The sequence below is a fragment of the Gracilinanus agilis genome, chromosome 2 (genome assembly GCF_016433145.1).
Source record: "Gracilinanus agilis isolate LMUSP501 chromosome 2, AgileGrace, whole genome shotgun sequence".
NCBI classification, from domain to species: domain Eukaryota; kingdom Metazoa; phylum Chordata; class Mammalia; order Didelphimorphia; family Didelphidae; genus Gracilinanus; species Gracilinanus agilis.
In genome coordinates this window covers 287,106,396-287,129,960 of record NC_058131.1, presented here as the reverse complement: position 1 = coordinate 287,129,960, position 23,565 = coordinate 287,106,396, and the positions used below count along the sequence as shown (strand labels likewise).

General features: G+C 46.8%; 1 protein-coding gene across 1 annotated transcript in view; it reads right to left on the bottom strand.

Moving 5' to 3' along the window:
• COL27A1 (collagen type XXVII alpha 1 chain) overlaps window positions 1-23,565 on the bottom strand; it is a 268,921-nt gene that overhangs the window by 216,802 nt on the left and 28,554 nt on the right. Inside the window, exon 4 of the mRNA XM_044659702.1 lies at window positions 3,314-3,367. Within this exon, the coding sequence (XP_044515637.1) occupies window positions 3,314-3,367 (54 nt within the window). The remainder of the gene's footprint in view (window positions 1-3,313; window positions 3,368-23,565) is intronic.

Genomic DNA, 23,565 nt, shown 5'->3' with positions numbered 1-23,565 from the left:
CTTGGGTTTAGTTGCTTTCTCTTACTGGACCTCTTCTATAAAATGAGAAAAACTCAATGATTTCTCAAGGTCCCTTCCAGCTCTGGGTTCAAATCTAATCTCAGATACTTCCTAGTGGTGTGAGCCTGGGCAAGTCACTTAACCCCATTGCTCAGCACCTTAGCACTCTTCTGCCTTGGAACCAATACCCACTATTGACTCTAAGACAGAACATAAGGGTTTAAAAAAAAGACTACCACACCTGTCATGACCCTTGGGATGGTCACCAGAATAAGATAGAGAATATCAGAACTGAAAAGTACCTTTGAAACCATCTAGTCCTCCCCCACATTTTACAGATGAGGAAACTGAGGGGACCTGCCAAAGTAATATAAGTAATAAGGAAGAGAGTTAGAATTTGAACCCACTTTCTTTGATTCCAAACCCACTGTTCTTTTTAACTCTGATTTTTGATGGATATGCCCATAGTAATTAGACAGGATTTTAACCAATCCTCTGACTCCAAATGCAGTGCCCTTTCCACTACACTATTACAGTCCCAGATACCACCAGAATTGAATCAAAGACAAAACATTCTTTTTTTCCCCTCCTAAGTATGGCACAGTTTTATCTCACTCTAAAATGTGGCCAGGAAACTTGGGCTCAGGGAAACACAAAAGCAAAAAGCAGACCTTGAAGCAAAGACTGCTTGGTCACCTGCCCATCCAAAGGAAAGAGATCTCTGAAGCCCCTTTCTGCAGAACAGACAGAAAGAGGAGAGCTCCAAATGAGTCAGTCTGATCTTTCCCTTCCATCAGCAATCTGGAAGCAACATAGCCAAAAGGATGGGGAAAGAGGGAGAAGGAAGGAGGAAAGAATAGGGAGGAGAGAGGCAGGGCAAGAAAGAGGAGGAACAAAGGGAGGGGAGAGGAAGAGAAAGAGGAGTGAGAGAAAGTGAAAGAAGACAGAGACAGAGAGGTGAGTGGGGGGAGAGAGAGACAGAGACAGGGAGACAGAAAGGGGGAGGAAGGGAAAGAGAGAGACAGAGCCAGGGGGTGAGGGAGGGAGACAGAGAAGGAGAGAGTATGAGAGGGAGGGAGAGAGAGAAAGAGAGAAGAGAGAGAGAGGCAGAGAGAGAAGAAAGGGAGAGAGAAACAGAGAGAGAGAGAAGAAAGAGAGAAGAGAGGGAGAGAGACAAAGATACTGAGGGAGACAGAGAGAGATATATTGAGGGAGACAGAGAGGGAGAGAAAGAGAAAGAAAGAGAGAGAGTGTGTGTGTGTTAGAGAGACAGACAGAGACAGACAGGGGAGGAGAGAGAGACAGAACAAAGAGAAAGAAACAGAGACAAGAGAGACAAAGAGAGAGTCAGAAACAGAGGGAGATAAGGGGGAGGGAAGGGAAGAGAAAGAGAGAGAGACAGAGAGACAGAGAGACAGAGAGACAGAGACAGACAGAAACAGACAGAGACAGACAGAGACAGAGACAGAGACAGACAGAGACAGACAGAGACAGAGACAGAGAGAAAGTCTAACCCCTGTATCTGTCTATGTGCATACCTGTGTGTTTCTAATTCTGAAAGACCAGAAACAACTAGATTTGCCCTCTAAACGTCATCTGGAAAGCAGTGATGAGGCAACACTGGGCCACACTAGGATGTAATGTTCACAGGGAGAACCTTCCTCTGTGCCTTTCCAATTCAAAACAGATGCCCCAGCTCAGAGAAGCTGATTTCTTTTCAAGCTGGAAGGGGCATCAGTCCAGTTCCCAAGGTGGCATTGCCACTTTGAACTTCCCTGGATGCTGTAAAGTGTCCGGTGCCCAAACTAAGCTACCTTTCTCCTCTAGCCCCTAGCAAATGTTCAGCTGGCACTAGCTGCCAGACTCACCCCACTCCAGTCCTAGCAGGTGCTACTAGAGATGCTCTACGGCTCTGAGGGCATCTGCTATTTGCTTCAAAAGGCTGCAGCTTGTACCTCCTGACCCCATGGTGCCTCCGAGCAGGAGTTAATGGACAGGTCAGGATCTGTGATAAATATTCCTAGCTGATGCCTCCAGTGCAGACAGTAGCCCCCACTCACAGGCAATCAAGAAGCTGCCGGTAACAAGCGGCCTCTCATTAGGGGCTACTCATTCAGGCCACTGAACTCCCCATTCGATAGTGAGATCCCTGGGCGCAGAGATTGTCTTTTGCCCTTCTTTTTATCCGCAGGTAGCGTAGTACCTGACAAGAGATTACTAAATGTTTCCTGACTGACTCCAAAGTTCAGACTACCAACAATTTGCCAACCCCTCGGGGATGGCCACATTACTGATGAAGAATAGTATGCTGCCCCAGATGGAAGTCATTTTAACCGAGACAAAACTGATGTAACACAAGGAGAACGACCCTGGAAGTCAGGAAAACTCAGGTTCGAATCCCACCTCAGTTGGGTAACCCAGGACCATTAAAGTCTCATCGAAATCTGTGATCTTGAGACACAACGTACTTCCAAACCAAAGGGCCAGTTTTCCCAGGGCTCCTTCTGAATCCCGGCCCCTGACCCTTTGGGTCCTCATCCTACATCAGGAGTTCTTATCCATGCTTGTGTCATGAATCCCTCTGGCAGTCTAGTGAAGCCTAAAGACCTCTTCTCAGAATACTGCTTTTATTATTTTATTTTTTAAACCCTTACCTTCTGTCTTAGTGTCAATTCTAAGAAGAGCAGCAAGGACTAGGCAATAGGGGTTAGGTGATTTACCCAGGGTCACACAGCTAGGAAATATCTGAGGTCAGATTTGAACCCAGGACCCCCTGGTGCTCTAGTCATTGTGTTAGCTGCCCTCAGAAAATTGCTTTTAAACACATAAAATACAATACACATTGTATAATGCATAAGATATAAGAGTTACAAAGAAAACCAATTATATTAATATATCAGAATATATATGTACATTTTTTCAAGTTCACAGATCCCAGATTAAGGACTCTTACCCTCTGCCCTGGACATGCAGCCTACAAGTCAAATGTAGTTCACCTACCCAAGCAGGTGATGCCAGTCATCTTAGGGTTTTTTTTTAACAAACCCCCAAAATTCATCTAATTAATTTACTAGAACAAATGACATACATGAATGAGGAGATCTAAATCATGTGTCTGTCACTGGGGCCATGTCGATAGACTTGGACCAAAGAAAAATTGTAAAAGATTCCTGAAGGTTGACAAATATAAACTTTGGACTATACAGTCCAATGCTAGCAGACCTTGGATGCCATGGCCTAGATTGGCTCCTTCCATTCTCCCATACCCCCAAATGAAGAGGATAATCAAATCTACCTAGATACAAATACCTACCTTTGCACCAGGAGGACCAGGAGGACCAGGGTTTCCATGAGGCCCAGGGGCACCCTGAACAGGAAAGGAAAAAAAGAGAAAGTTAGAGGGAAACAGATCCTGCCTAATCTACCCACAGCAGCACACAATATCTTATTCCAAGCCAGGAGTATCTGTGATACGGTGGAAAGATCACCAGCTCAGGAGTCAGAAGACCTGGGTTCAATTCCTGACTTGGCAGATCACCCCCTGTGTCACCCTGGGCATTTGTCCTCCATGAGCCTTTGTTTCTTCATCTACAAAACGAGGGGGGTTGTACTCCTTGTCCATAACTTGACTCTTAATAATATCTACCTTTCCAGTGTTCTTATACTTTATTTTCCTTCACATACTATACAATACAGTGTGATCTTTGCACAAAATATTCTATCTTCCCATTCTGGATGTTTTCCTGGGCTGTGCCCATACTGGAACTCTCTCTCTCCTCTCTCTCTCTCTCTCTCTCTCTCTCTCTCTCTCTCTCTCTCCACCTCCTCCTCCTCCTCCTGGGTTCCTTAAACCCTCAGCCAAAGGCCACCTTCTAAAAGAAGCCTCTCCTAGACATCCTTAATCTTGGTGACTTCCCTCCAAAAATTTCCCCAGTTTATCCTGTATGTATCTGGTCTGTACATAATTGTTTGCATGTCTTCTCCTCCACTAGAATGCTAGCCCCTTGAGGGCAACAAGGTGGATCAGTGAATAGAGAGCCAGATCTGAAGATGGGAGATCCATGGGTGCAACAGCAGCATAAAGCCAGCGTCTCGATCTGACCTCCAAAGCCTTTCCTAGATTGGTCCCACCTTCCTTTGCCAACCTTGAGACAGACCTTTCACCAGTGACTGTCTTTTGCCCTTCAGAGCACACCTTTGCTCATGTACACCCACCCCCATTCCAGCTTGAAGTGCCCCTAAACATTCTCTTCCTTTGCAGATTCTAGTCATTCTCCAAGATTAAAATTCAGCCTCTCCTCCTCCAAGAAGAACTTAGAGGGAACGAGGAGGGGACTCAGAGATGAGGTGGGAAGGGACAGTCTAACCTTCTCTTCTAAGTACTTTTGCCTGTTTCCCTCACTTCCATAACAGTTTCTCCAGATAAACCCAGCAGAAAAGAATAAAGTCAGAGGACAAGTCATTGCTCTTGAGGTCAAGGTCTCTGACTGCTCAAGGTCCCTCGGATCTTTCTATTTTCTGGCCTATGACTATATCATCGATGCCACATAGTTTAGCCCTTGATGGTTGAGCCTTGTATCTCCAATGTAATTGGTGGTAGCTAAGAATATTAGACTTGGGGGTCAGCCGGGTGGCTCAGTGGATGGAGAGCCAGGCCTAAAGATGGGAGATCCTGGGTTCAAATCTGACCTCAGACACTTCCTAGTTGTATGGCCCTGGGAAAGTCACTAGGCAAGTCCCATTGCCTAGTTCTTACCACTTTTCTGCTTTGGAACCAATACACAGTATTATTTCTAAGATAAAAGGCAAATGTTTAAAAAAATAAAATCTCAATTAAGACTTTATCTGTGTTGGGGGCAGCTGGGTAGCTCAGTGGATTGAAAGCCAGGCCTAGAGAAGGGAGGTCCTAGGTTCAAATCTGACCTCAGACACTTCCTAGCTGTGTGACCCTGGGCAAGTCACTTGACCCCCATTGCCTAGCCCTTACCACTCTTCTGCCTTGGAGCTTGCCTAGCCCTTACCACTTTTCTGCTTTGGAACCAATATATAGTATTGTTTCTAAGATAGAAGATAAAGATAAAAAAATACTAGAATTAAAGTCAGGAAGACATGGGATGAAATCTCACATTAGCATGTAAAATCCCACACACTGGGTGTATGACCTTGGGTAAGTCATCTAACCTCTCTTGGCTTCGGTTTTATTCTTTGGTAAAATGGAAATAATAATAATATCTATAGTACTTTCCTCACAGGGTGATGTTGAAGATCAAAGGAAACAATGGATGGAATATACTTTGCAAATGTTGAAACACTATATAAAAAGTCAGTTATTATTCCAAGGCAAGGAGACTATTTTCTACTTCTTTGTATCCTTCAGAGTACAGGAAACATGGCCCATAGGTGCTCAATAAAAACCAAATAGATGGTACTGAATGACTGAAACTCATCTGTTGGTTTATACCAGCCTGAGGGATCTAAATCTTTCCAATACATTTCCACACCCCTGTGAAATGGTTAGATCTTGTTTCAGGCCCTTTCTCCAGAAAGGTCCATACGCATATGGGGCGTCCAGGCCTGCAGTATAAACAAGAGTCCTAACAACCTGGATCCATGCCCTGGGGTCTGGATAATTATTACCATCTGCCCCAAGGCCCCGTCCACCTCACGATGGAGAGAATCATCACAACAGACCCTGACCGGAAAATATCCTGGAAAGAACCTTGATAGGTCATTTAGGCCATCCCCCTGCCTCTAGCAGGACTGACCTCTCCCCTGGCTGCTGACATCCAAACAAACTGAGCAGCATCTCAGACTTGCTTTCTCATTGGTCCGCCCCAAGTTGGCTCCCCAGCTGGAATCTGCCACACTCAGCTAGATACTCCCTTTTGCATCCCTTGATCTGGACTAAGCTCATGCCTGACCCTTTGATTGATGCTGGGGTCTGATTTTTCCCTTTCCTATACTTGAAGAGGAAGGGCATGCCTGTGTTTGAAGCACGCTCAGCCATGGAAAGAATATAACCTCGTCGTGATAAGGTCTACGCCCTCTCCTATGTCTGGGGAGATAGCACAGCATCACGGAAAAAGATGCTAGATATGAAGTCATAGGACCTGAGTTTGAATCCCAGTTCTACTATTTTTATGACTTTGGTTAAAGCTATTTAACTTCTCTTGAGTCACTGCACTCATCTATAAAGTGGGAGAATTAGACTAGGTGACACTCCTATTCCAAATCTAAGATGCTATAACCCTAGAAATTTCTCTTAAAATGATCAGTTTTCTTTCGTTTTTTTTAAACCCTAACTTTCTGTTTTAGGGTCAATACTGTGTATCAGTTCCAAGTCAGAAGAGTTGTAAGAGCAATGGGAGTCAAGTGACTTGTCCAGAGTCACACAGCTAGAAGTGTCTGAGGTCAAATTTGAACCCAGGACTTCCTGTATCCAGGTCTAGCTCTCTATCCACTAAACCACTTAGCCGCCCCAAAATAATCAGTTTTCAATGCCAGAAATAACAAAAACAACAATAAATGTAACGGGGGAGTGGAATTATTTCATTTTCTCCCAGTTCACTTTATGTTATCACAAAAAGAGCCTTGGAAATAATGAGTTGTTGATGTCAAAACAAAGTGCCAAGAAATGTCTACATCCTATTATCCCTTTATGAAGTATGAAGGAGCTCTCCCTGATGGAATTAGAAGGGCAGCTTTTCACTGGATGTTTGAAGATTGGCCAAACCCCTGTCAGCCTGCCAGCCCTAGAAGCAGTCAAGGTCTAGTTAGGGCAGGGAGCAGCTACACAGAGTGGAACTTCTGCATCTATACCAAATGGCAGCAGAGAAGGAGATTTTTCTCTCCTCTTCCCCATCTGCCACAGCATCTCTCAGCAGAGCAGCTCAATCAGGAGGAGATAACATATTTGGGAAGGAGCAGAGACACAGTCTCTCCAGATAGACATAGAAACAGAGGCATTGAGGCATTAAGCAAGGAGTGGATTTGTGGCATATAACTGAAGAGAGCTGAGTGTGGGTTCAAAGGAGAATGATGGCCCTTGAGTGGAAATAGATAAAAAAAAAAAGTAGAACCAAGGACCCCACTTAAAAGATCTTCCCTGAGAACTGTGGGAGGAGAAACACAGAAGAAAAACAACTGCTTGAACACATGGGCTGATGGGGATATTATTGGGGATGTAGACACTAAATGATAACTCCAGTCCAACTATCAATAATATGGAATTAGGTCTTGATCAATGATACATATAAAACCCAGTGGAATTATGTGTCGGCTAAGGGTGGATAGGGGGGTTTGCGGAAGAGGGAAAGAACATGAAACATGTAACTAGGGGAAAATACTCAAAATTAAAATATTTAATAAATGAATGAATGAATGAATGAATGAATAAAAAAATAAAAAAATAAAGAAAAGCTCTTCAGGGTATAGAAGTAGGGAGCAAAGTGTGAATCTAACACAGAAGGAGAAAGTGTTATGGGGCTCTGCAGCACTGTAAGTGTGAGTTGCTGTGTATATATGTGGGAGAGTGTATCCCACATTATGGGTGAGTGGGGCATTATGTTTTATAGCTACTGCTTATACTACAAATCCTGGAATATGCCTTTTCTTTGAGCTACCTGTTTCAATTAGCTGACTATTAAAGGTAAGCTCAATGATTGAGTGTTTTTTGTGTTTTTTTTAAACCCTTACCTTCCATCTTGGAGTCAACACTGTGCATTGGTTCCAAGGCAGAAGAGTGGTAAGGGCTAGGCAATGGGCATCAAGTGACTACCCAGTTGCCCCCACTGATTGGGGTTTACAAGATACTGTTTTGGAGTATGGACCCACAGGATAACCTCGGAACTGAAGACAATAGTAGTCATTCCAGTAGGGTCAGAACCTACAAACCTGTGAGTACTAAGTTGGGGAGATCGCCCAGAGCAAGTATTAAATAAATAACTCATAGTTAGGTAGTACTTTATAGTTTCAAAAATACATGCAGTGGTCATCAAAACAATATGACAGGGGGTGCAGCTGGGTAGCTCAGTGGATTGAGAGCCAGGCCTAGAGATGGGAGGTCCTAGGTTCAAATCTGACCTCAGACACTTCCCAGCTGTGTGACCCTGGGCAAGTCACTTGACTCCCATTGCCTACCCTTACCACTCTTCTGCCTTGGAGCCAATACACAGTATTGACTCCAAGACGGAAGGTAAGGGTTTAAAAAAAACAAACAATATGACACTGGTTAAGAGATAGAAGGGAGGGGAGGTGGTAAATGACCTCAGCAAGCTAGAGTTCAATAAATCTTAAGATCCCAGCTTTGGGGATAAGAACTCACCATTTGACAAAAACTGCTGAGGAAATGTGAAAACAGTATGGGAAAAATCAGGTTTAGATCAACACCTTACACCCTCTACCAAGATAAATTCAAAATGGTTATATGACCTGAACATAAAGAGTGATATTATAAATAAAAATTAGGTGAATATGGAATAATATGCCTGTCACATCTATGAAGAAGGGAAGAATTTAATGCCAGGCACTACAGAGGACATAACAAATGTAAAATGAATAATTTTGATTATATTAAATTAAAAAGGGGTTGTACAAACAAAACCAATGCAACCAAAGTTAGAAGGGAAGCAACAGACTGGGAAAAATTTTTTATAATAAAAATTTCTGACAAAGATCTAATTTCTCAAATATATAAAGAGCTAAGTCAAATGTATAAGAAATCAAATCATTCCCCAATTGACAAATGAACAAGGGATATGAATAGGCAGTTTTAGATGAAGAAATCAAAGCTATCAATAATCATAGGAAAAAATGTTCTAAATCTCTCCTGATTAGAGAAATGCAAATTAAAACAACTCTGAGGTACTACCTCACACCTAGCAGATTGGTCAATATGACAGTAAAGGAAAATAATAAATGTTGGAAGGGATGTGGCAAAATTGGGACCCTAATGCATTGCTGGTGGAGTTGTAAATTGATCTAACCATTGTGGAAGGCAATTTGGAATTATGTCCAAAGGGCTTTAAAAGAATACATGGGAGGGCAGCAGGGTAGCTCAGTGAATAGAGAGCCAGGCCTACAGATGGGAGGTCCTGGGTTCAAATATGACTTCAGACACTTCCTAGCTGTGTGACCCTTGGCAAGTCACTTGACTCCTATTGCCTAGCCCTAACCACTCCTCTGCCTTGGAACCAATACACAGTATTGATTCTAAGAGGGAAGGGAAGGGTTTAAAAAAAAAAAAAAGAATGCATGCCCTTTGATCCAGAAATACCACTACTAGGTTTATATCCCAAAGAGATAAAAAAAAATGAGAAAGCATCTATTTGTACAAAAATATTTATAGCTGTGCTTTTTGGGGTGGCAAAAAATTGGAAAATGGGGGGATGTCCCTTGATAGGGGAATGGCTGAACAAATTGTGGTATCTGATGGTGATGGAATATTATTGTGCTATAAAGAATGATGAATCAATGGATTTCTATAAGAACTGGAAAGACTTCCATGAACTAATGCAGAGTGAAATGAGCAGAACCAGGAGAAATCTGTGCATAGGAACTGAAATATTGTGGGACAATCAAATATAGTTGACTTTGCTACTAAAAGCAATGCAATGATCCAGGACAATTCTGAGGGACTTATGAGAAAGAATGCTATCTACATTGAGAGAAAGAACTGTGGGAGTAAAAATCCAGAAGAAAATAAATGATTTGTCACTTGTTTATATGGGTATATGATTTGGGATTTTGGTTTTAAAAGATTACTCAATTACAAAAATGAATAATATGGAAATAGGTATCAAGTGATAATACATGTATAACTCAGTGGAATTGTTTGTCAGCTCTGGGAGAGGGGACGGAAGAGGGGAGGGAGACAACAAGAATCATGAAACCATGGAAAAAACATTTTTTAATTTTAAAAAGTGCATGCAACATCACAGTGAAATAAATACTGTAGGAATCATCTCCATTCTTCTTTGGACTGACTTTAGTATAAAATCCCACTTCTGTCACTACAGGTTGACAGCTCATCTATAATTTATAGTCTTTGAGAGATGCTTGAAGTATTAAGGGGTTAAAGGAATTGTCCATGGTCTCACAATCAGAATATGTCAGAGGCAGAAATTGAACCCAGAACTTCCTAAGTCCAATGTTTTATCCACTACTCTGCAGGGCCTCTGATTCCCATTTTATATATAGGGAAATTGAGATCCAAAGAGATATATACTAATATCTAACATTTATGCAGTACTTTAAGGTTTGCAATGCACTTTACACATATTATTATATCTGATCTTCACAATAGCCACGAGAGATAGGTACAATTACTATTTCCATCTTATAGATGAAGAAAAGGAGGGTGTGTATGAAAGTTGAAGTAATTTTCCTAGGATTAGAGAGTTAATAGTGTCGAATGCATGATTTGAACTCAGGTCTCCCTGACTCCAGTTACAATAGTCTATTGACTACATTACCTAGCTACCTCTTACCTCATTTGCTAAGATGGCTTATCCAAGCTTATAAGGGTATTTTTATCCGGGATTGAAACCCAGGTATTCTGCTTTGATCACTGGTGTCCCTTCGAATTCTTGAGATTCTGGGATTCTGACTCCTAGTTCCCTAGACTATATCACTGTATCGAGCTGCCCCTCGGGACCCTTATCTACTTAATCCAATGGTCTGAAGTCTAGCCAGGTAGAAGCAATTCCCTGGTACATTCTGGGAAGAGAGAGATTGGCTGTGGAGGGGGGTACTCAGGGATGGTACAGGTAGAATTCTTCACTCTGACAGGCAAATTCTCTGAACATTTATCTCCCACCCACAAACACCACCAAGCCCACCCAGAGGCAAGTACGAGCAGCCAGCCTTGTTCCTGCTAGGACCACTCTTTTCTTGGTTCTAGATCAGGGACTGTCCCAAGGAAGAGTTATCTTTTCTGCCCCATGAATGGCTTCTACATTTGCAGCTCTTTTATCCTATCTCCCTCTGCCCAGCCTCCTGATTCCACTCTGGCCTCTGCCTCATGAGAAATGAACAAAATATTTGAAAAGGGGCCAAACAAACTGTTTCCACAAATGCCTCAGCTTAGAAAGTTGAGTGGGGGAAGGGACGAGGGATTCCCCCCATTCACCCAATCAGCCCACCCTGCCCTACAGAATGGAAGAATTCTGAGGGGGTGGGGGAAATTCCCCCACATATGGAATGGAGCAATCTAGAGCAGGAGTTCTTGACCTTTTTTGCATCATGGAAATCTGGTGAAGCCTACGAATCCCCTTTACTTAGTATTGTTTTTAAATGTACAAAATAAAATACATAGCATTAGAAAAGAAACTAATTATGGTGATGTTATAATTACATTTTTTTTCTAAGTTCATAGATCCTGGGAAGGGAAGGGAAGGGAAGGGAAGGGAAGGGAAGGGAAGGGAAGGGAAGGGAAGGGAAGGGAAGGGAAGGGAAGGGAAGGGAAGGGAAGGGAAGGGAAGGGAAGGGAAGGGAAGGGAAGGGAAGGGAAGGGAAGGGAAGGGAAGGGAAGGGAAGGGAAGGGAAGGGAAGGGAAGGGAAGGGAAGGGAAGGGAAGGGAAGGGAAGGGAAGGGAAGGGAAGGGAAGGGAAGGGAAGGGAAGGGAAGGGAAGGGAAGGGAAGGGAAGGGAAGGGAAGGGAAGGGAAGGGAAGGGAAGGGAAGGGAAGGGAAGGGAAGGGAAGGGAAGGGAAGGGAAGGGAAGGGAAGGGAAGGGAAGGGAAGGGAAGGGAAGGGAAGGGAAGGGAAGGGAAGGGAAGGGAAGGGAAGGGAAGGGAAGGGAAGGGAAGGGAAGGGAAGGGAAGGGAAGGGAAGGGAAGGGAAGGGAAGGGAAGGGAAGGGAAGGGAAGGGAAGGGAAGGGAAGGGAAGGGAAGGGAAGGGAAGGGAAGGGAAGGGAAGGGAAGGGAAGGGAAGGGAAGGGAAGGGAAGGGAAGGGAAGGGAAGGGAAGGGAAGGGAAGGGAAGGGAAGGGAAGGGAAGGGAAGGGAAGGGAAGGGAAGGGAAGGGAAGGGAAGGGAAGGGAAGGGAAGGGAAGGGAAGGGAAGGGAAGGGAAGGGAAGGGAAGGGAAGGGAAGGGAAGGGAAGGGAAGGGAAGGGAAGGGAAGGGAAGGGAAGGGAAGGGAAGGGAAGGGAAGGGAAGGGAAGGGAAGGGAAGGGAAGGGAAGGGAAGGGAAGGGAAGGGAAGGGAAGGGAAGGGAAGGGAAGGGAAGGGAAGGGAAGGGAAGGGAAGGGAAGGGAAGGGAAGGGAAGGGAAGGGAAGGGAAGGGAAGGGAAGGGAAGGGAAGGGAAGGGAAGGGAAGGGAAGGGAAGGGAAGGGAAGGGAAGGGAAGGGAAGGGAAGGGAAGGGAAGGGAAGGGAAGGGAAGGGAAGGGAAGGGAAGGGAAGGGAAGGGAAGGGAAGGGAAGGGAAGGGAAGGGAAGGGAAGGGAAGGGAAGGGAAGGGAAGGGAAGGGAAGGGAAGGGAAGGGAAGGGAAGGGAAGGGAAGGGAAGGGAAGGGAAGGGAAGGGAAGGGAAGGGAAGGGAAGGGAAGGGAAGGGAAGGGAAGGGAAGGGAAGGGAAGGGAAGGGAAGGGAAGGGAAGGGAAGGGAAGGGAAGGGAAGGGAAGGGAAGGGAAGGGAAGGGAAGGGAAGGGAAGGGAAGGGAAGGGAAGGGAAGGGAAGGGAAGGGAAGGGAAGGGAAGGGAAGGGAAGGGAAGGGAAGGGAAGGGAAGGGAAGGGAAGGGAAGGGAAGGGAAGGGAAGGGAAGGGAAGGGAAGGGAAGGGAAGGGAAGGGAAGGGAAGGGAAGGGAAGGGAAGGGAAGGGAAGGGAAGGGAAGGGAAGGGAAGGGAAGGGAAGGGAAGGGAAGGGAAGGGAAGGGAAGGGAAGGGAAGGGAAGGGAAGGGAAGGGAAGGGAAGGGAAGGGAAGGGAAGGGAAGGGAAGGGAAGGGAAGGGAAGGGAAGGGAAGGGAAGGGAAGGGAAGGGAAGGGAAGGGAAGGGAAGGGAAGGGAAGGGAAGGGAAGGGAAGGGAAGGGAAGGGAAGGGAAGGGAAGGGAAGGGAAGGGAAGGGAAGGGAAGGGAAGGGAAGGGAAGGGAAGGGAAGGGAAGGGAAGGGAAGGGAAGGGAAGGGAAGGGAAGGGAAGGGAAGGGAAGGGAAGGGAAGGGAAGGGAAGGGAAGGGAAGGGAAGGGAAGGGAAGGGAAGGGAAGGGAAGGGAAGGGAAGGGAAGGGAAGGGAAGGGAAGGGAAGGGAAGGGAAGGGAAGGGAAGGGAAGGGAAGGGAAGGGAAGGGAAGGGAAGGGAAGGGAAGGGAAGGGAAGGGAAGGGAAGGGAAGGGAAGGGAAGGGAAGGGAAGGGAAGGGAAGGGAAGGGAAGGGAAGGGAAGGGAAGGGAAGGGAAGGGAAGGGAAGGGAAGGGAAGGGAAGGGAAGGGAAGGGAAGGGAAGGGAAGGGAAGGGAAGGGAAGGGAAGGGAAGGGAAGGGAAGGGAAGGGAAGGGAAGGGAAGGGAAGGGAAGGGAAGGGAAGGGAAGGGAAGGGAAGGGAAGGGAAGGGAAGGGAAGGGAAGGGAAGGGAAGGGAAGGGAAGGGAAGGGAAGGGAAGGGAAGGGAAGGGAAGGGAAGGGAAGGGAAGGGAAGGGAAGGGAAGGGAAGGGAAGGGAAGGGAAGGGAAGGGAAGGGAAGGGAAGGGAAGGGAAGGGAAGGGAAGGGAAGGGAAGGGAAGGGAAGGGAAGGGAAGGGAAGGGAAGGGAAGGGAAGGGAAGGGAAGGGAAGGGAAGGGAAGGGAAGGGAAGGGAAGGGAAGGGAAGGGAAGGGAAGGGAAGGGAAGGGAAGGGAAGGGAAGGGAAGGGAAGGGAAGGGAAGGGAAGGGAAGGGAAGGGAAGGGAAGGGAAGGGAAGGGAAGGGAAGGGAAGGGAAGGGAAGGGAAGGGAAGGGAAGGGAAGGGAAGGGAAGGGAAGGGAAGGGAAGGGAAGGGAAGGGAAGGGAAGGGAAGGGAAGGGAAGGGAAGGGAAGGGAAGGGAAGGGAAGGGAAGGGAAGGGAAGGGAAGGGAAGGGAAGGGAAGGGAAGGGAAGGGAAGGGAAGGGAAGGGAAGGGAAGGGAAGGGAAGGGAAGGGAAGGGAAGGGAAGGGAAGGGAAGGGAAGGGAAGGGAAGGGAAGGGAAGGGAAGGGAAGGGAAGGGAAGGGAAGGGAAGGGAAGGGAAGGGAAGGGAAGGGAAGGGAAGGGAAGGGAAGGGAAGGGAAGGGAAGGGAAGGGAAGGGAAGGGAAGGGAAGGGAAGGGAAGGGAAGGGAAGGGAAGGGAAGGGAAGGGAAGGGAAGGGAAGGGAAGGGAAGGGAAGGGAAGGGAAGGGAAGGGAAGGGAAGGGAAGGGAAGGGAAGGGAAGGGAAGGGAAGGGAAGGGAAGGGAAGGGAAGGGAAGGGAAGGGAAGGGAAGGGAAGGGAAGGGAAGGGAAGGGAAGGGAAGGGAAGGGAAGGGAAGGGAAGGGAAGGGAAGGGAAGGGAAGGGAAGGGAAGGGAAGGGAAGGGAAGGGAAGGGAAGGGAAGGGAAGGGAAGGGAAGGGAAGGGAAGGGAAGGGAAGGGAAGGGAAGGGAAGGGAAGGGAAGGGAAGGGAAGGGAAGGGAAGGGAAGGGAAGGGAAGGGAAGGGAAGGGAAGGGAAGGGAAGGGAAGGGAAGGGAAGGGAAGGGAAGGGAAGGGAAGGGAAGGGAAGGGAAGGGAAGGGAAGGGAAGGGAAGGGAAGGGAAGGGAAGGGAAGGGAAGGGAAGGGAAGGGAAGGGAAGGGAAGGGAAGGGAAGGGAAGGGAAGGGAAGGGAAGGGAAGGGAAGGGAAGGGAAGGGAAGGGAAGGGAAGGGAAGGGAAGGGAAGGGAAGGGAAGGGAAGGGAAGGGAAGGGAAGGGAAGGGAAGGGAAGGGAAGGGAAGGGAAGGGAAGGGAAGGGAAGGGAAGGGAAGGGAAGGGAAGGGAAGGGAAGGGAAGGGAAGGGAAGGGAAGGGAAGGGAAGGGAAGGGAAGGGAAGGGAAGGGAAGGGAAGGGAAGGGAAGGGAAGGGAAGGGAAGGGAAGGGAAGGGAAGGGAAGGGAAGGGAAGGGAAGGGAAGGGAAGGGAAGGGAAGGGAAGGGAAGGGAAGGGAAGGGAAGGGAAGGGAAGGGAAGGGAAGGGAAGGGAAGGGAAGGGAAGGGAAGGGAAGGGAAGGGAAGGGAAGGGAAGGGAAGGGAAGGGAAGGGAAGGGAAGGGAAGGGAAGGGAAGGGAAGGGAAGGGAAGGGAAGGGAAGGGAAGGGAAGGGAAGGGAAGGGAAGGGAAGGGAAGGGAAGGGAAGGGAAGGGAAGGGAAGGGAAGGGAAGGGAAGGGAAGGGAAGGGAAGGGAAGGGAAGGGAAGGGAAGGGAAGGGAAGGGAAGGGAAGGGAAGGGAAGGGAAGGGAAGGGAAGGGAAGGGAAGGGAAGGGAAGGGAAGGGAAGGGAAGGGAAGGGAAGGGAAGGGAAGGGAAGGGAAGGGAAGGGAAGGGAAGGGAAGGGAAGGGAAGGGAAGGGAAGGGAAGGGAAGGGAAGGGAAGGGAAGGGAAGGGAAGGGAAGGGAAGGGAAGGGAAGGGAAGGGAAGGGAAGGGAAGGGAAGGGAAGGGAAGGGAAGGGAAGGGAAGGGAAGGGAAGGGAAGGGAAGGGAAGGGAAGGGAAGGGAAGGGAAGGGAAGGGAAGGGAAGGGAAGGGAAGGGAAGGGAAGGGAAGGGAAGGGAAGGGAAGGGAAGGGAAGGGAAGGGAAGGGAAGGGAAGGGAAGGGAAGGGAAGGGAAGGGAAGGGAAGGGAAGGGAAGGGAAGGGAAGGGAAGGGAAGGGAAGGGAAGGGAAGGGAAGGGAAGGGAAGGGAAGGGAAGGGAAGGGAAGGGAAGGGAAGGGAAGGGAAGGGAAGGGAAGGGAAGGGAAGGGAAGGGAAGGGAAGGGAAGGGAAGGGAAGGGAAGGGAAGGGAAGGGAAGGGAAGGGAAGGGAAGGGAAGGGAAGGGAAGGGAAGGGAAGGGAAGGGAAGGGAAGGGAAGGGAAGGGAAGGGAAGGGAAGGGAAGGGAAGGGAAGGGAAGGGAAGGGAAGGGAAGGGAAGGGAAGGGAAGGGAAGGGAAGGGAAGGGAAGGGAAGGGAAGGGAAGGGAAGGGAAGGGAAGGGAAGGGAAGGGAAGGGAAGGGAAGGGAAGGGAAGGGAAGGGAAGGGAAGGGAAGGGAAGGGAAGGGAAGGGAAGGGAAGGGAAGGGAAGGGAAGGGAAGGGAAGGGAAGGGAAGGGAAGGGAAGGGAAGGGAAGGGAAGGGAAGGGAAGGGAAGGGAAGGGAAGGGAAGGGAAGGGAAGGGAAGGGAAGGGAAGGGAAGGGAAGGGAAGGGAAGGGAAGGGAAGGGAAGGGAAGGGAAGGGAAGGGAAGGGAAGGGAAGGGAAGGGAAGGGAAGGGAAGGGANATACACATATTATACATACGCACATATAATATTATATTAATATATTTATGTAAATCATTATATTATTACATAAGTTATATATTATATAAATATATACTTGTTCATATATATATCAAACCCTTACCATCTGTTTTAGAGTCTATACTTTATGTTGGTTCCAAGGCAGAAGAGCGGGAAGGGCTAAGCAATGGGGGTTAAGTGACTTGCCCAGGGTCACCCAGCTAGGACATGTCTGAGGCCACATTTGAACCCAGGACCTCCCATCTCCGAGCCTGGCTCTCCATCTACTAAGCCACCAAGCTGCCCCTACCATTATATTTTATATACTAGTCTTTCAAAATGTATTTGTTTTATTCTCCTGAATCACCCCCATGAAACGGGTAGACCACTCTCCAGGTCATAGTTTGGGAAACGAAGACTGAGAAGAGAAGCTCTTCACCCAAGACCACACAATGAGTTGGAGGCAGTCCCAGAACGGGGACCTACGTCTTCTGACTCCCACATCATCAGGGTTCTTCTTGCTCTACCATGCTGTCTTCTGCTAGATTTATGATCTATAGTCCAACTAGCTAAGCACAACAACATCTCTGTCCAGCTCTCTCTCTATCCATCCCCTGTTCACATCTCGTTCCTGGCATGCTGTCTCCCCCAGGAGATGGTGAGCTTCTCAAAGGCAAAAACGAGCTCTTACCTTTCTTGGCATCCCCAGTGCTTAGTCCAGTTCCTGACTCATAGGAAGGATTTATAAATGTTTATGAACCCACTGACTGACAGTCATGGAAGCTGTTAGTCGGGGCAATGGCACTAAAAGGGTCCAGAGGAGAAGCCTTTGAAACAAGAACCCGTCGCTGCAATTTAGAAGCAAATGAGAGCCAGGCATTGGCAGCTGGAAGAAGGCATCCAAAAGATGCTCTAAGCCAAAGTTCCAGCTATCTTCTTCCTGGATCTCCCCGGTGCTCCCTTTCATTTTGTCTATTTGAATTTCTCCCTCTGGGTCCCCCCCCAGTTGAATTCTCCCCTTTGTTCAGTCAAATCTGACTCTTCGTGACCCCAATTGGGGTTTTCTTGGCAAAGATACTAGAGGGGTTTGTCATTTCTTTCTCCAACTCATTTTAGAGATGAGAAAACTGAGGCAAACAGGGTTAAATGACTTGTGCAGGGTCTCACAGCTAGTAAACATCTGAGGCTGTGTTTGAATTCAGGAAGTGGAATCTTCCTGATTCCAGGCCCAGCATTCTATCCACTTTATCTATAACTAGCTGAATTCCCCCTTACTGATATTTTTGATCTCTCTCACCCTGACATCCAATCTTACTAAAATATTTTTTCCTTCTACTCTATCTTTCCTGTCACTCAATATTCCGCCTGTGCCTTCTCCATGCTCCCCCATATACAAACCAGGCTTTTCAAAGGACCACAGCCTCAAAGACAATAACCCAGTGTGTCCCCAATCACCTATCTGCTCTCTAGGCCCGTAATGAGGGGAATGAGAGATTAATTCAGAGTATAAGAGAAGAAATGATGAGCTTAAGCCATCTGCTCTCAGAGACTCCTTTTAGTTCTACTAGTCTATGTACTAACATATGTCTAACATTCTGAGTGGTGAAGTCCTTATTGGCTTGGCTACTGTCAGGTTCTGTGCTCTAACTTTCTATATTCCAAGAAAGCAATTTGGCCCCCAGGAAAGAACACTAGATTTAGAACCAGAGGAGTCAAAGTCGGTCTCTTTTACTTTCTGTCTGAAAGACCCTGGGTAAGCCACTTCACATCTGTAAAACTCTCATCTGTAAAATGAAGGGGTTGGACGAGATTCTCTGGAAGATCCCTTGCGACTCTAAATCAGATGATTCCAAGATCTTTTTACGTTCCAAGTCTGAGTTCCAATATTCTGTGACAACTTAATTGCTAAAAGTAGAGGCTAGGATTTCACAAACTCAGTGATATGAGGAGTTGGAGGGGGCAGAAACAAAGATCTGATAAGACTACTACCTGGCTAGAACCCAAGCCAAAACTTATTTCATCAGAGTATATCTAAGAACTTCGCAAAGAAACATGGAGGCCAATACCCATTTGAATAGGAATGACAGATAGAACGCCAGCCTTGGAGTCAGAAACACCCGGGTTCAAAGCTGTGTGACCCAAAGGAAGTCATTTAATCTCCCACTGATTTAGGTAACTCTCTAAGGCCAAATGTTGGAAGATCTGCATGAATAGAAGGTTCTCAGTGAAATCTCAGTTCTTATCCCTTAGACCAGTGATGGGCAAACTTTTTAAAGAGGGGCCAAAGGAAAAGAAATGCTCATCTGTCAGTCCATTTCTAAGGCAACCCTTTTTAAGTTTCATTGTATTGTATCCTTCTCATTGTATTTGTCAGATTAGGAATAATGTCTTGTGGCCAGATAGAACATTTCAGGGGGCTGCATCTGGCCCTTGGGCCGTAGTTTGCCCATCACTGCCCTAGACCTAATGATAACAACCCCTTAAATGTGTGGTGACTTCTAATTTTGTGAATTTTTGCAAATCTATCACATTTATTATCTCATTTGATTCCCATCAGTCTTGTGAGAGAGAGAAAGGAAGGAGTCCTTTTTCCCATGTGAAAAATGGGGAAATCAAGTTCCAAACAGAGGAAGGGACTTCCCTAAAGTCCCGAAGCTAACAAGCAGGTATTATGATTCTTTTCTCTGCATTGTGATTTTCTATTTTCTATGGGATTTGGCCTTTTAGGAGCTTTAAAAACAGACTTTTGTTTTTGAATAACCTGTACCAGGTATTTGTTCAGCCTTCTACACCCCCAGTTTTTAGTTCAAAGTAGAAAAAGTATGAGAGATCCAGCATGGCATGGCTGGTAACTAATTCCCATTTCTCACCCCTAGAAACTTTAGTTAAAAGAACAATGTGTTCTCTTGTAAAAGAGTGAAAAGAAAAAGGATATTGTCAACACTCCCCTTACCAGCCCTCCTTGTATCTCCCAATTGAGACATATAAGATATAGAGATTAAGACTGTATGTTCTCTTAGACATCTGGCCTAGGAGTAAAAAAAAAAAAAACTGAGAACTTGTCCAGTCTTTGCCATGAATTCATAGTGTGACCTTGGGCAAGTCCTTTTCTCAGGGATCCTATTTCCTACTTATCGCTTGGGAAAAAAAAAATTCCTGCCTCTCACATCTGGAAATGGAAGGCCTAACTTTCTTTCCTGATCTCCTCTCCCATAATTATGACTTCCAACTCCAAAGGACTTTGGCTTCAGTTTTCCCTGAAGCAAATGTGCTTGTATTTTGGGGCCAGTCCAATTCACTGGCCAACCTCCTTCCCGTGGGTGTATTTCTAAGGAAGTTGACGTATGACTGCACAGACTTACAAATGCTCGTTGCCTGGATGCTCTCAGTCACGTCTAGGCTGGAAAGTGGTGAGAGAGGAATCAACTTGGTGGATATCAACCCATTATACTCAAAACTGGAGGAAAATCCCAAGGAGCAAAGGATGGAACCCCAAAGAAAGACAACAAATCGAGGGTAAGGATGGAACTGGAAGCTAAGTAATATAGTATTCAGTCCCTTTGCTAGTTCCCTGCCCCAATCCTTTCTTTCTGACGCGTCTTCCCAATACCTGCAATGCAGAAGAGAAAAAATACTACCGTTCACATTTCTGAATGAAAATAATGAGACTTGGCCGAGGTAATAGAGTCGGGGACAGAGTCAGCCCTGAAAAATGCCCCCTCTGGCGACGACAGCCCTCAGGTACTAAGTACAAGCATCTCCCTCTCAGTCCCGACACTAAAACTTCCTCAGCTGAAGAAATGAGCAAACCTTTTACTAGCCAGGGCCGAAGGGCCCTGAATGGGAGACTGACCTCATACCCAACATCTGCCCGGAGAAGACACTTTAAGTGCCAAGAGTAATTACTCAAGTGAGAGTCGCCATCCCCGCCTCGGTCCAGATATGTGCTCATTGGACGACATTGGGGCAAAAATGAGTGCCTGCGTGTGTTGACCTGATTCAGCATCCGTATTCTCCCACCCATCAAAATGCCATACGGAGCTCTCTGAGGGAACCCTGGGAGGGGTCTCAGCGTCTGAGCTGTCCCTGCACGCTGGCTCAGCCCGAGCAGTTCAAGTTTTCAGTGCTCACTTTGTTAGCTAGGAAGGGAGCTAGCGGGCAGGGTTCCCTTTCTTCCTGTCTCCTGCCACCCCTCCTCCCTAGCCAATCTGAGACCCTGCCTGTTCTCAGAGCAGTGGAAAAAAATCTGCCATCTCTTTCCAGGGAAGCAAGCCTGAGTTGGGGTGGCTTTCCTGATGATTCACAAGGCAAGGGTGGGATTTTTCCACCTCGAGCAAACAACGAGCCCTCTGAGGCCAGCACACAGCACAACTGCTCTGTTCATGGAAGAAAGTGGGAGGGGAGCACGGGGGCTGAAGACCCCTGGAAGAGGGGGCGAAGAAGAAGGTCAGGCTCCCTTCTCACACTAGTCCTGTGGTGAGACTTGTAGGGGGAGTCCCTCAGCCATGGCAGGGGCGGCTAATCGCATTCCCTGAATCTCCCTGATGTCCAGGGCTCTCTAGAAAGGCCATCTCATTCCCCTTCCCCCGTATGGCTGATGACTAATGTGCCACTTAGTTCTCCCAGAACACGGGCCATCCATCCGGCCAATAGCAAGTGGCCCGGCTACTTCAGCTTAGTGAGGGGGCTGGACAGACCCAGCAGGCCACGAGGTGGAAAGGAAGCTACTAGCGCTCAGGAATGAGTCAAGAGACCTGAATTCTAGCCCCAGCTCTGACCCTCATTGGTTATAAGAGTTGGGGTGAGTCATTTCACTTCTATAAATAAGAGTATTTCCATACATACATGCATATATGTTTCTATATATGGATATCATTCCATGCCTTTTCCATTACGCTAAAAATTAGCCCTGACTTTTCCAAAGACAATCAAAAGTCTCTAAAGAACAATGAAAGTCCATATTGAGCTTAAGTCTGTGATTAAAGAAAAATGATTATATTTAATTTGCATGATTCTATATAATTTATATATATATCCAAATTATATATGATTATATATGATTTAATATATATTGCTAAAAGGGGACAACTTATTTAACCCTTTCTTGAATGGATGGACAGCTAGCTGGTGCAGTGGATAGAGTGCCAGGCCTGGAGTCAAGAAGATCTGAGTTCAAATCCAGCCTCAGACACTCGCTGTATGACCGTAGGCAAGTCACTGTTTGCCTTAGTTTCCTCATCTGTCAAATAAGCTGGAGAAGAGAATGGCAAACCATTTCCAGTATCTCTGCCAAGAAAACCCCAAAGGGGGTCATGAAGAGTCAGACACAATTGCAATGACTGAACAATAGTCACGAATAGAGCATCTCCCAACTGAAAATCATAGCCTTAGAGTTAGAAGGAATCTCTGGGATAACTGCTGGCATTCATACAGCATTTCAAACGCTTGCCACCTATTACCTACCACATTCAATCACCCTATAATAAGTTCAACCTACTTGGTTTTTTTTAACCTTTACCTTCCATCTTAGAATCAACACTGTGTGTTGGTTCCAAGACAGAAGAGCAGTAAGGGCTGGTGATGGGGGTTAAGTGACTTGCCCAGGGTCACCCAGCAAGGAAGCCTCTGAGATTTGAACCCAGGATCTCCCATCTCCAGGTTTGGCTTTCTATCTGTGGAGCCACCAAACTGTGTGTTCTCAAAGGCGTACTGCTCAGGGCAGCCCCAGGAAGCTGGGCAGGTCTAGTCTCCCACCAAGTGCAAGAAGAGTTTCTCTGAGCTCTGCTGAGAACCTCGGAGAGCCCTGATGGCTGGAGGCCCAATTCTAGCAGCAGAATGGAGTGGAAAGTATTTGCTGTAGAGAGGAGTAGGTGCTGAGGAGCGTGACAGGAAGGAAAGCAGATTCTAAACATGAAAACTGGCCCGGAGCCAGGGTAGCCTAAACACCATCTTCCTTTTAAGACCTCAGAGGCAGCACAGCAAGGTGACCATCATGCCTGCCCTAGTTCGGGCAGTCTGAGTTCTTGTTGCAGCTCTATAGGTTCACTATCACTGATGAGCTCGGTGGTAAGAACATTAGGACTGGAGTTATAAGACCTAAGTTCAAACCAGGCCCCAGATACTTAACAGTTGTGTGACCCTGGGCAAGTCAATTTACATGCCTGCCTCAGTTTCCTAAACTGCAAAATGGAAATAACAATAAGGATTAAATGAAATATTATAAAAGGATTAGAACAGTGCTTAGCATATAGCAGGGGCTTAATAAAAGCTTATTTCCCTTCTTTCTAGGAGCCTCAGTTTTTCTCTCTTTAAAATGAGAAAGTTGGATGGAATCATCCTAAAAGGTCTCTTCGACCTCATAAATTTTATGGAAGGAATAGTTTAGGAGACTGAAAGCTTACCTGAATGACTCTGGGTAAAGCACTTAACCTTGCTGGACCCATTTCCCACTACCATCTACCCCATGCCCCATAAAATGGTGACAATTTTACAGTTCTTCCAATGGAGCTGAAATATCTCTGGATTTGGAGCCCGAAGGGTTCCCAAGTTGCCTGAGACACTCACTAGCTCTGAGTCGTTGGGCAAGATAAGTAAGCTCTCTAGGTCTTGGGTTCTTTAACTGTAAGAGGACTAGAAGAACTCTCATGAAGGTCCTTGACCATTCTAAGGGTTATCATCCTCTGACCAGCCCCCCAGAGCAGTGAGGAAGGGACCTAAAGCTTAGGAAGATAAGCAGTGTCAGAGAGAGGCATGAAAGCTGGGCCTTCCCATGCCTGTGGTCAGTCTTATGTGGCTCACTGGACTCTGGGGGACCCTGTCCTTCCCTCAGGAGCATGGATCGTGCCCTCACTGTGTGTTAGCTGGTGGTGTTTTAGTGGAGTAAATGGATTTCAGAAAACAGAGCCTTGGGGAACATTTACATAATTGAAAAGTAATGTAAATTATTTCCATAAGATTTACAATATGGTTACAATAAAAAATAGTGCTTCGGTCCCTTTAGAGACAGGCTGTATAAATATTATTACTAATGATTATCAAAAATAATTAAATGTGTTTTTAAAATCAAGAAATTCCGAGCACTAGCCACTGTCCACTCGGCAGGGAATGGGGACTTCAAATAGAGAAGCTGGCGGGGAGCGCCAGAGCCTGGG